Source organism: Leptinotarsa decemlineata, unplaced genomic scaffold, assembly GCF_025532065.1.
Source record: "Leptinotarsa decemlineata unplaced genomic scaffold, Ldec_3_MD MMD2_tig00001064_RagTag_RagTag, whole genome shotgun sequence".
Lineage (NCBI taxonomy): Eukaryota > Metazoa > Arthropoda > Insecta > Coleoptera > Chrysomelidae > Leptinotarsa > Leptinotarsa decemlineata.
Window position 1 is genome coordinate 8,163,181 of NW_027412558.1, and position 12,991 is coordinate 8,176,171.

The window sequence follows — 12,991 nt, forward strand, 5'->3', positions numbered from 1 at the left end:
AGATGTGATAAAATTAAGAATAGCCCATTCAAAAGAGGAAGGTTTACTTACAAAGAGTTCGGTAGTTCTAAATGATATGTTGTATCGGATGATTGGTAAGGTGGTAAGTGTTTAAAATGAAAAATACATGATTTCTCCCTTTCCGCTTCTGCCGCTATTTAAAAAACCGAATAAAATCGCCACTTTCTTCAAACTTCCGCTTAAATATTTTCCGGTACATTTTAGATACAAAATAGTTCTACTTAGTGTTGAAGAGACTTAAATTGCTACAATTTATGTTCCTTGATCCTTCAGGATTGATTGTGTGATTTGTCAAACTACTAACTTTAGAACTCTTCACTTCAGTTATAACCTTCTTGTTGGAAGATTGCTCCCGTTCATCCTATTCCCAAAGAGGGCAAGAATAATCTTACAAATAACTATAGACTAGTCGCTTTGCAATCAGTGATATCAAGAGAAATCCGTAAACCACAATATCCTGATTTATTTGGAAGGCTTCAACATCTTGAGCGATCATCAATATGGCCTTCGGAAACAAAGATCAACGCAATGGAGAAACATGGAGAGTCAAGAGCTGTTGCGCTTGATATTTCCAAGACCTTTGACCATGAGGGTTTGTTGGTCAAACTTCGATGCTATGGCCTGTCAGATCATTTTTGTGTATGGGCTTTCCAGCTTCCTGAAAGATCGTCCTATGGTGCTTGTGTTAAAAAAAAAGTCTATTTAAGGAAAACAAGTATAAAAATAGTACAAGTTACACTTGTTACAGAGCAATCGTTATGAAGCAGGTATTATTTCACTTGAATTCCTACAACACAGCAGATACATTTTTTAAAATTGTTTTATTCGAATAAAAAAGCAGAAATAGGCATACAGAAATCTGTAGTAATTGAGTTAAGAATTGAAAGAAAAAAATGCATGCGCATGGTTCATTTCATAGGGGGCGAGTTAATAAGTCGGGTCTTCATTATCGTCGAATAGAGGTTCTAGATCTAGATCGGCGTCATTTTTATCGGCGATTGCTACACCTCTAGCATGCGGTTTATGCATCTGCACGAGATGGTCTCGGGTAAGTTTAAGGAATGTGGTGCGTCTATGGTCGGAGGTAGCTTAGCCAGATTGAGCTTGGTAGTACCGTGCTGGTCTTGAATTTTCCTCTTCTGTTAAAATGTCTTGGAGAGTGGCAGCAGGGTTCCCCAACTTACACCCGCCTGCAATAGATTGGTATTCACTTCAAATTCAAGGCAAAACTGTAAAGAACTTATAGTGATATTCAAAATATAACCTAAGCAAGAAACAATATTCTGTTGTTTTGGTTTTTTATATGCCAAAATATGAAAGCGGTTGCAGATAAACTAAATTCCCTATATATTTTATTCTACTGTTTTTCTAAAATATACTATAACTGAAATGACGTGTCCTGAAGTAAGCAGTTTGACAAATTTTCGGAAAGGGGGATGTTTTTTATTCTTTAACGTGTATATTTACACAAAACTATCAGTCGTAGAAAAAAGTTCGGGAACATAAATAGTAGAAAATTTGATTCTCTACCACATGGAATGAAACTATTTTGTTCATAAAATGCATGAAAAAAGATATGAGCGAGAGTCTGGAAAAAGTGACGATTTATTTCGGTGTTTTCCAGATGACTTTGGGCGCTGTGGTGGTGGTGTATTTTGCATTTTAAATGAACACCTACTATCCACCTATCAAAAAATCAAAAATTTTAAAAGTAAAATTTCCTTCTTTGATCTAGAGGTCATGAAATTTTACTAAAATTTGCCCTTTTGTTTTATATATCAGAATGTTACTTAAAATATGCATCGAAACCAGTCAGTGAAGATGATACTCGAGTAACCGTTAACGTCTGTTTCACTAAACACGTATTTGATAATTTAAATATGATTCATATTTGAGTAGAGTCGGGTCGTACATAATGCGAGCCTCGACAAAAATTCCTCTGCATATTTTTGTTATTAATACTTTTCTATGAATAACTTGAGAACTGTTTTTATATGAGTGGCGCCGAAAGATGCGTTGCGTCATCGCAAATACCTTAAAGAATGAAATACTTCAGACGTTTCCTCATTCAGGCGACAAATTCGAGAAACTGGTTCCATCGGTTGCTTTTCACCAATGCAAATTCGTTTTAATGGTATGTATAAATCATTTCTGATCTCATTACAAAATCGTATTGTCAAACCGGCAACATTCGTGATGTGATTGGTCCTTCGAACCGGATTTCACGTATCGCTCCAATTTATTTACCGAAAATATGTAGCTTTCTTAATATTTCGAATTGTGGCATACCTCCTGCTTGGTATTCATTTATGCATAGTGTTTTACTAAATATCGCTCTGCTAGATGATTTCGTGAAATCTATAAGTTACACCACGATTATCTGCTGGCGATTCGTGACGCTATTTACTGAGGTGTAGTGCACTGTAGGTGAGGTGTTTTGTCTTGCGTTATAATTAGATCTGGCGAGTACCACTGACGAGATCCATGGCGGGTCGAAACAGCGTTGTCTGATTGTTTGATGTAGAATCACGAATGCGTTGTGTTTGGGCTCTGATTTTCAATGCAAGTTAGTGTCAATAATTTTTGGAAAATAAGGGTTTGAAACTCTGGCCTTTGCTTTACAAGCACAAGTAAGGAATTCATATGAACTTGCGAGGATTATCCCAGGAACAAAGTCTATACTTTATAGCTGGAACTCTCTTGATGCGAAGTAGACAGTTCTTGATGATGATAAACTCAATTTTCTCGACATAATTCTTGTTGCACAAGTTCGAAAGGCAAAAGAACGAAAGACAGTCGTCAACATATAAGCCTAAAAATGTAGTTGTTGATTTATCCAAAAAAATGTAATCTAAACTGCATCTGAAAAATGAAATAGTCTTTGTGGTATTGAAGGATAATCTATTTGCATCACACCACTTTCTTTCTGAACCTAACTCAGTTTCAATACTTCTAATGTATTATAATTAAGTAAATTCACCTTTCTTTTAGAATTAATGAGAGACGGCCATGTCAAAGCTATTTTTTCGATTTTGGTGACTGTGGTCTGCAAGATTTTATGCCCAATGTTTCGTCTACGACTGCGGTAGACACTATCAAAGACGATGTGGCAACAAACGCCTTCAAAGCGGATACTACAGAATTGGTTTAATTCTTCTAATTTGTTCCATTGCTGGAAAGCGTGGCTTCGAATCTATTGGTTGAATTCAATGACCAGATACAAGAGGAATTAGGTGCAGGTAGCCAAATTTCATTAATGTTAATTTCCTCTTTCTTCGGTATTTCTGTGCTTCTGAATTTCTTCCGCTTTCCTATATATTCTTGGATAGTAACTTCTTCTATCGGGGTCTTGAGTCTCTTCAAACACGATAATAGAGATATATTCTCTAAGTACATGTTCATCTACTGCTGTTGTTTTGAGAACTGGGTACCTACACTTCTTTTCGTGTTTCCAATGTATACCAACCCGCAGTTACAACGGTTTGATGCTAATTCACAATGACTTCTTTTGGAGGATAGTTTGAAAATAATATTCCGTCGACATTTTATCCATTCCGCATTGTAAACTCTTTACCAAACTACTCATGAATAACCATTAAACTTTACGAGTGTTTTATTCTAACATTATTTTCACGACGCTTATCATATGGTCACACTATAAAGTTATTACAAGTCATTTGTGCTTTCTTTACAACTCACGCTTTACCGCTGTACGACAGTTCAACGAGGTATTTAAATTGTCATTATTTTTTGTTGTTCAAGAGACGTTTCGTGAAATCGGTTGTATTATATAATCACAAAAGTTTGAATCGTGGTGAGTAAATCATATTACCATACTTGTGACGATTAGAAAAAAATAAAATACAAATTTGTCAATAGGATGCGAAATTGAACAGAGTTCATTCTTCCTCTTGCATCTTACAAAAAAAAAGATGGCAAAGATAAAAACAAAAAAAAATTACAAAGAACCTAAAACTGTAATTGTAATTGTGAGAGCGAATAAAGAGGAAGGATGAGGCGGATATAAGTCCTATTAAAGATTGCATTAGTGTTCAGGGACTGCGTTTCATTAGTAATGTTGGTCCTACGAGCCGGATGTCATTTCCATAACAGTGCAGATTGTTTCATTTTCCAACCAAAAACTATATTCATCTCATCCAATTACCTTTTTCTACTCAATTGCCATTCATCGACTCTCTTAGAATGAATCACGTTGTAAAAATCAGCGCCGAATAATTTGTTTGATGCACACCACTTGAAAAAGCTCGAAGCGTGTATGTGTGTGCGTGTGGGCGTGCGAGATTGCGCTTGATTGGCGTGTAAGTACGCGCGTTTTTTTACTGATTAATATCGCATTCATAATAATTGGGCGGACACGAGGCAATTGGTGTTGGGTCAGAGGTCAGATGCAGAGAAGACGTTGAGCTGGTCATGAATAAAGCCGAGAGTTTTCAATCTAGCACTCAAGTTACCTAATGTAAAATATAATCTTTATGGTTCGATTTTATGTATTTTTCTTTGGAGATTGGTACAATCAGGTTGGTGTATTTCGTCTGACCGATCCACTCTCTTTATCTGCAAAAATCTCATGAGGTATACTTTTTATTCTGAAAGTGTACAGTATATTTATAAAAGGTAAAAACGACGTTTTAGAAACTAATGACTTATATCAGTTCAAATTATAGCTAACATTACTAATTATCATTCACAAGAATTCACAAGAATTGAACAAATGAAAAGGTTAACTAAAAAATCAAAACCTATAAAACTTAACGTAACTGTTATGAATTTGAAGTAACCATATAACTGAATTGTATTTTCTACTTCGAATTAACCTATAGAAAAAAGTCCAGTGGCTTTAAGTCGGGTGATCAGGGTGGTCAGTAATAATCCAAATCACATCCTATGAGTTTACCTCTGAACATTTGATTTATGCACTGCTTTACTGCAACAGTTTGGTGCAGTGATTTGCTACCGAGATGGGCCCCTTACTTTTGTCTGGTAATAAAGTCCATATTATCCAAATCCACAGATATCAATAGTCATAAAATATCGATAGCCCTCTTTAAAGAAATGTGTATGTGTTTGAACTATTTGACTGTCAAATACTCCGCACTATTCCGCATATGTTGCTTACTTTAATGGTGACACTATGTATGTATACTTATGTATTCACCGCGGGAGTACAGACGGTCATCGTGAATTAGCCACCATTAAAATATGTTATCGGCAAGTCGAGTGCCGCATCAGTCATGCAAGAAAATATAGGAAGTGGAATAATAGCCACTCTCAGTCGGAAATTGTATGGTATTTAATGTAGTATACCTCGAGGACGTGTGATAATTCAGTGCTTTGTGGCGCTTGAAATTCATGTATAAATGTATTACTCGTTTAATAACTGATGGAGAGAGGTAAAAACATAGTAAACTGTCACGCGTCTTAGCGATCCTTATAAATCAAACCGCATTTCAAAGAAAAACTAATCGCTTCAAATCCATCTTGATTTATGTTTAGAAGTGCATAATCTCGTGGAATGTTATCGAAGATAGATATTTCTCCCGGGCAAATAAGTATTGAAGAGAACTGTCAAATTCCAATGAAACAGTGCATTTCTTTATTGTCCCCCCTTACTTTTATTTTTTGAACGGGTCAACTAAAAAATTGAAGTTGGGGAAATTAATGCATGAATACTTTATTTTGAAGTGAAATTGACAGATGAAACTTTCAAGATGGCAACTGGGCGCCATCTGGGAAAAAAAATTAAATGGAAGGGGGGTCTTGTGACACATCATTTTGAAGCTCCTGGCAAATACTTCATAACCCTAGAATATATTGTCAATATCTTCGACTACTACAAAATGGCGGAACTTTAAATAATTGCCTGGATACATTGACATTTAACTACATAATATGAGGTAATAAGCTTGAGGTCAGTTCAGAAGGTACTCCAAATAGTTGCCTTGAACTTCTTGACATGTGAACAGCCTATCCGATATTTCACGCCGAACATTTTCGAACACTGTAACGTCAATATCTCTACAAATATTTATTATTCTTTGCCGTATATCCAATATTGAAGCAGGTTCAGTTTCGTACACCTTTTGCTTCAAATATCCCCATAGAAAAAAGTCCAAAGGTGTCAAATCTGGCGAACGGGCTGGCCAATCCATCTTGTTGGAATACAATATCGAATTCATTAGGATTTGCTTCGACGATTTCAGTGATGAGAGGGTCAACAGTAGTGTCCAGCATATTCAAATACATTTTCCCTGTTGAATTTTGATCAATAATTAGAGGTCCTACAACATGGTTTCCCAATATTCCTGCCCAAACGTTAATTTTTTCCGGGTATTGGGTATGTGTTTCCCGGAAAACGTGAGGGTTGGTGTCACTCCAATAACGGCAATTTTGTCTGTGAACATTGCCATTCAAGAAATGTACATTCATCACTGAAACAAATATTGTGGAGATAGGTATTCTGTTCTTCGATCAGGATACCATTTTAATTTTGTATGGATGATACCTATTCCTCTTCAAAAGTCTCCACACACTAGAAGGAGACACCTCACAAACATTCGCGACGGAATAAGTAGACTGTTCAGGATCTCACCAATTATTTGCACTTGCTGTTTTTTCGGAATGGACGGATGACCTGGCGGCTTTTTGTTATGTACACTACTGGTAGTTGTGAATTTGGATACAAGTTCCCTCAAATATTTTCTACAGATAGGACGATTCGGAAAACGTTCATTGAAAATCCTTTCGGTCTCGTGAAAGAGTTATGTGCCGCACCATAAATAAAAATCGCTTCAATTTTTTTCTCCCAATGGACGAGAATTGACCATTTTAAAGATTTTTGTCGTTTTTTTTATAAAAAAATAACTTAACAAACCTTATCGGGTTGTTGGAATTGCCATATGGCCGATAAAAAGGAATATTTCTAGAAATATCGATATTAATTTGTTTGTCTTCAGGATATTATTAAATGTTCCGCCATTTTGTAGTAGGAGAAGATATTGACTTCATATTCTAGGGTTGTGGAGTATTCGTCAGGAGCTTCAAAATGATGTGTCACAAGACCCCCCTTTCCATTTAATTTTTTTCCCAGATGGTGCCCAGTCGCCATCTTGAAAGTTTCATCTGTCAATTTCACTTCAAAATAAAGTATTCATGCATTAATTTCATTATCCCAAATTTCAATTTGCGATTTTCACCAAACGGACAAAACCATAACGATTTCGACAAAACAGAAACTTGAGTTGTCAAAATGAGACACATTTTGAAGACTTATTCAACAACGGAGTGTCCCGTTGGCGGGCGGAAAGATTAAAAGTTTTCGGTGTTTTGTCTGTGTTTTTGTAGAGTTCGCTATATGGAAACGTTCGGCGACAACAACAAGCAGCTGTAATTTGTGCTATGTTTAAACATTCTTGATCCCAGAACATTTAACAGGTTCTCAAATTCGTGATTGAACAGTCTTAGAAAATTACAAATCGATGATCTCAATTTCTCAATTCCATTCAAGTCTATGTCATCATTAATCAAATCTGCCATAATTTTATCAGTTCCATGATGTATTCGTCTTCTTGACAATGATCTCATCTAGTATCTCGTTTTTTCTCGCTTTCGCTCTTTCCGCTCGAAAAATTCGATAAAAAAAACCGCAGTCCATTACCTACAAAAACATAATCTAGAAGAAGATGAAAACTGTTCGTGTCGTGGAAATCCGTATGGTGAAAGTCCACCTCAATAGTTATATTATTCAACGAGCGGGATTTGTGGTCATTACTCACGAGATTGTCGACACCGGCCGAAGGTCAATCATTCGAGCAAGTAATGACCATTACTCAGTAGAATACTGTACTTTTTCTATGGCTCATATAAGGAATATTTCAAAATGAGATCCATTTGATTAGTGTAACGTAAAACAATGTAGGAAACAATTCAAAAATACTTCTTATAGTTTGAAAATTGGATGGTTTCAAAAATGAAAGTAGGATTCTAATGCAGAACTCTAGATTGAAAGTCCCGTGTTCTACCAATTTCTCAAAGTTGTGAACAAATTGGTGTAACTTGAGTTTCAAACTATTCTCAATTTGTTATTGATGTTGAAATACTTGCATTTTCATAATTTGGTAATTTGTTCTTGTTGACATTGTATATATTTATAGGTAGTTGAGAGATTATTTTGACGTAATAAAAATGTGAGTCGAGTTGCCAAAAATAAATACATTCATTTAAGAGTTTACTAGAGAAAAGTCCTCTACTTCAACAATTAGGACATGAACTTTTGAAAAATATTATCAATTCGATACGTTACTGATTTCTGGTGAGATGCCTATACTAGTTCTACTCTCAAATCCACGTTTTTATTCTGCTTTTTTGTTGAATACCACGTATTTTAAAATGAAGTGTCACCTCAATTATTAAATTTGGAGTTTGTAAACATATTTTGTAGCAGGTTCCCCTTTTTTTCAGTTGATGAAAACTTTCTTCAAAGATATGTGCTGCAAAAGAAATACAGTAATATCGTGGCGATTGTATGAAGTAAAAATTTTCAAATACTTCTTTTAGCACATATTTCATCCCTTTAGATGGATTTATGGAAAATATATATTTTTTAAGTAGATAAGTTCACCTTCAACATAGGAAAAAGTATTTTGAGTACAGAACAACGTCAAATTGAACGAAAGTAATTTTTTTGTGGAGGAAATCTGAAGTTTTTTATCGAATTTTTTGGGTATTTTCACCTTCGACAATCTGATAAATATAAAAGTTGTGATCAAAATCGTTATTAAATCCTGTCATCAACCATTGTTTTTCATTTTCCAAAATAATTTTAATATTTTCTGAATTTACCAAAATATAATGTAATATCAAATTATATGATGGAGTCGACCAATACTTGGCTATTATTAAATCACTAATTTCATAATCAAATATTTTCCATTCTTTCGATCCTATTATCTACCAATCTTATATTCGCGGGAACTTTTAGATAATACCGTGTCTGAGGTGATCGATTACATATTCGGTTCGAATTCGAGAGAGCAGGTGTGTCGAGTCGGGGTAAAATTATAGACTGACCTTTGACACGGCATCCGTTATAGCAGGCGTACGTAACTGTCACGCCCGTGACCCGCCACTGACCTGCCTGCCAAAGAATCGACCGGTGCTCCATACGAGATTTTCGAAATTCACATTTTTCTCGAGAATTCAGTGTCACAATTCTTATTCGTTAACCCAAGCCTGACCTATAATACGGTTATGAATCTTTGCTGCTCCGAATAACTTGAGTTTTTAATGAAAAAGTGCTTTTATTTATGAAATTCACTTTGAAAAAACTCCATGCTACGACTTGATTAAACTCATGAACGGCTTCATTAACACAAGCCTGAAACAAAATTTTGAAAGCTGTTTTGATTTTTTTTGCGTAATTCTTTTGTTTTTGGGTGTGCCGAATGCGAAAATGACTTTTATTTTGTCACAGAACGCCACCTTTTCTGACAATGTAGTTATCATCTTGATATAGAAGATAAAAGACTAAAAAACAATTTTATATTCATAATTTTTTTATCTTGAATACATTCACTAGTACGCACTAAATACATTTATGTTCCCAGTGAAACTCCTTTTGGTACATTTTCGTTTGTAGAAAGCATCTGAAGCATCCACCATTAGTCTGTCATTATGAAGCGCTCTGTCTTTCCTGATATCTACTTTATATATTGTTAATACCTTAGTGGAATCATTCACCTTGCCATTGACTAACATCTAAATTTTCTGAAAAGTTTTGTTACGTTAGGTTAGGTCCAAAGTGAGGGGATTTATTCGACACTCCACCACAACCCGCAAGGGTGTATTGTGGCTCACACCTATTCACACCCGACCAAATAAACCCAGCTTCTTAACGAAGCCGGTTAGTTTGTATGGTGAGTGGTTTTTCAGGTCAGATGGTGAGAGTACGGCTCTGCCGAACTCTAAAAACCTGATTCGATCCCCAGCGGAGCAGGCACAAAGTATGTGCTCTGCTGTTTCATCACTTTCCAAACAGAGGCGACACACAATGTCTTTCGACAGTCCGAGTCTCTGCATATGATGATTCAGACGACAGTGACCTGTGAGAAGGCCTGTTAGACATTGTAGTTCATCCCTACTGTAGTCCAACAACTGTTTGTTATCAAGCTTCGAAAGGTGAGCCAATCCTGGAAGATCCTGCCAGAATTCCATAAATCCAAAGCTTTGCCAATAAAAGGTTCTGGTCCGATGAACCTGCTTGCAGCACCTTCCTTTGCAAGGGAGTCAGCCTCATTGCCTTCCAGGCCAGTATAGCCAGGAATCCAGACCAGAGACAATCTGTTAAGTATTCCTATCGAGAAGAGTCGGTTTTGGTAATTTGCTACCAATTTAGACGTTGCTCGGTAGAAGCCATAAGCTTCCAAATCCGCTTGACTGTCCGAGAATATTTTTATTGACTTGTATATGAGGTTGGATTCTTTCATTCTCTCCGCATACAATTCAATAGCGTAAATTTCCGCTTGAAATACAGTCGCATAGGTTCCTAGGCAGGTTGATACTTCTGTCCTGGGTCTGCAACTGAAAACACCTGCACCAGAACCGGAAGGTGTCTTCGATCCATCTGTGAACCAACAACTATCTGCTCTTAATATTTCCTTCTCTCGGAGGATCCAGTCCTCTCTACTCGGGAACAGTACTTTATAAGGCAGTTCGTAGTTGGCAGTTGGAGACATAAACTCAGAGGTCATTTCCAGAATGCTGTTGTGTCAACCAACAGTATTTTGCACTCTGCATTAAATTGATTGTGCAATTGGTAATGTGCACAAGTCTATATGCAGGTCACCTAGCCTCTCTCTCTAGAAAAATGTGGAGAGGAGGTAGATCTAGAAGGATCCCCATGGCCGCTGACGGTGTGATACAGATGGCATCACTGATGGCCAGACAAGCCTGTCTCTATAAGCCAGAGAGTTTCGCTTGTGCCGTTTTCTGTAAAGCCTTCGGCCACCAATGATCACCATAAGTGATCATTGGTCTGGCAATCATCACTTGAATCCAGTGGATTTGTTTGGGACCTAAACCCCAAGTTTTACAACAAATCTTTCGACATGTTCATAGGGACAGTCTGGCTTTGTGTAAAACTTTTTCCAAGTGAACGTTCCAAGTGAGTTTTTCATCAAGACCAATGCCAAAATATTTCACCTCCGTTCCAAATGTAATGACCTCACCATTGAAGGAAAGTGGCCTTAGATCGTCCAATTTTCTCCACCTGGTGAAGGGGAATATTACAGTTTTGCTGGGGTTGACAGACATCTGCTCCCTCAGGCACTAACTGTGGACAACGTCCAACATTCCTTGGAGGATATTACAAGCTACTCTTCCTGACGTGGACTTTGCCAAGATGACAAGGTCAACTGCATGAGCTTGCAGATCTACTTTTCTTCTGTTGAGGGCATCAAGTAGGAGCGACCACAGAAGGTGAGATAGTACCCTACGTTGAGGGCAGCCTCTGGTGACCCCGAACCTAATGGCCTCGCCTTGAAGAGTCGTGATTGCAGTTCTTTTCACCAGCATGGCATAGATCCAGTCAGTTATCGTCGATTCTTTTCCAGTCAGAGATGATCCTTTATATTTAGGTAGTGCATTGTCAACTGCTCCTTCAATATCGAGAAATACAGCAACAGCAAGTTCTGGAAAGTAGTCGAGGTGGGAATGAAGAAAATGTACTTTCAAACTCATTAGGCAACCTTAAACTTGAAATGCTTTCAATAATCTTTTGACGATTTTTTTACAGTTGGGGTATTTTTAATTGCCCAATTTATCCATTGCCTCTTTGATGGCAATCCACCCTTCTCTTTGAGGATTCGTCATCGTTGTGATAACGGATGTGTGGATCAGCCATAAGCTGTCTAATATCTGGTCCAACAAAAACACTTTCCTTTAACTTTGCCTCTGAGGGGCCTGGAAACTTTGATATTGAGTATTTGAAGGATTTTCCATCTCTTGGAAGTGACAGTTAAAAGCCAACTCGGTAAAATAAAACAAAAATTGTACCATTTTTATGATTTGCAGTTTGGAATTAATCTCTCAACAAATGTACGCGAATACTCATTTTTGTTTGAAATTTGAGCTATTCTCAAGGCCTTCTTGATGATACATTAACGAAGTCCAATTCATTAAGTAATTTTCAAAACACATTTTGAGTTTTTTTCACCACCTTAATAGTTTTGTATACGAACTGACTTGAAATATCTTTGGTCGGTATTAGTCAAATAAACTTATATCTTCTTTTGTTTCAGGTAAGGGTCAATGCGGTGCATCCAGTAAAGTAACTCCGATGGTAATTATTGAAAAATTATCGTACTGACCGGAGGTATGTCTATAAAACTCAATAATTTCTCATTGAATCTGCGACACCGGAGTAATCGACCGGAACGAGTCTCTTGCAAGTCGATAAATTCTGTGTAAGACGATCGCACATAAATTTCCTGAATTTTATGATCAGTAGATTATCTAATAACACGGAGGAATTTTGATAAGAGGCGAGAATCAGGCGAGAACTAGATAAATCATTCTAGTCGACTAGTTTTTCTTCGTTCGGCTTGTTTTGTAAACATGTAGAAGGTTAGATCGAATTTAATTTTCTAGTTTATCGAAGTCTTGTTAAAATCGTGTTGATTTTTACGTGAATAACGATAATTTTGAAATAATAGGTGACAGTTCTAGTATATTTATAGTTGTTGAATATGTACGAAGCCATGAAAGGTATTTTCTATGTGATGAATGGTGGTATAATTGAAACCAGAGTGTTGATGTTATTTTACCATACATTATTTTCTTAGACCAGATTTTTTCACAATTCGAATAATTCTAACAAGAATAACTTGATCAATATAATTGAAGGTGGATGATTGTTTTAAATCTGTTCATTTTTTTTGTCTTTAGCGAATTTTAT

General features: G+C 36.5%; 1 protein-coding gene across 7 annotated transcripts in view; it reads left to right on the forward strand.

Moving 5' to 3' along the window:
• The window catches only part of LOC111502532 (Death-associated protein kinase related), a 361,534-nt gene that overhangs the window by 304,579 nt on the left and 43,964 nt on the right, over positions 1–12,991 (forward strand). Inside the window, exon 1 of one of the 7 annotated variants that reach the window (XM_074175622.1) lies at positions 12,397–12,500. The exons of the other annotated variants lie outside the window; for them this stretch is intronic. Within the exon in view, the coding sequence (XP_074031723.1) occupies positions 12,412–12,500 (89 nt within the window). The 5' untranslated portion in view covers positions 12,397–12,411. Of the gene's footprint in view, positions 1–12,396; positions 12,501–12,991 lie in introns of those variants that run through there. 7 annotated transcript variants of the gene reach the window in all.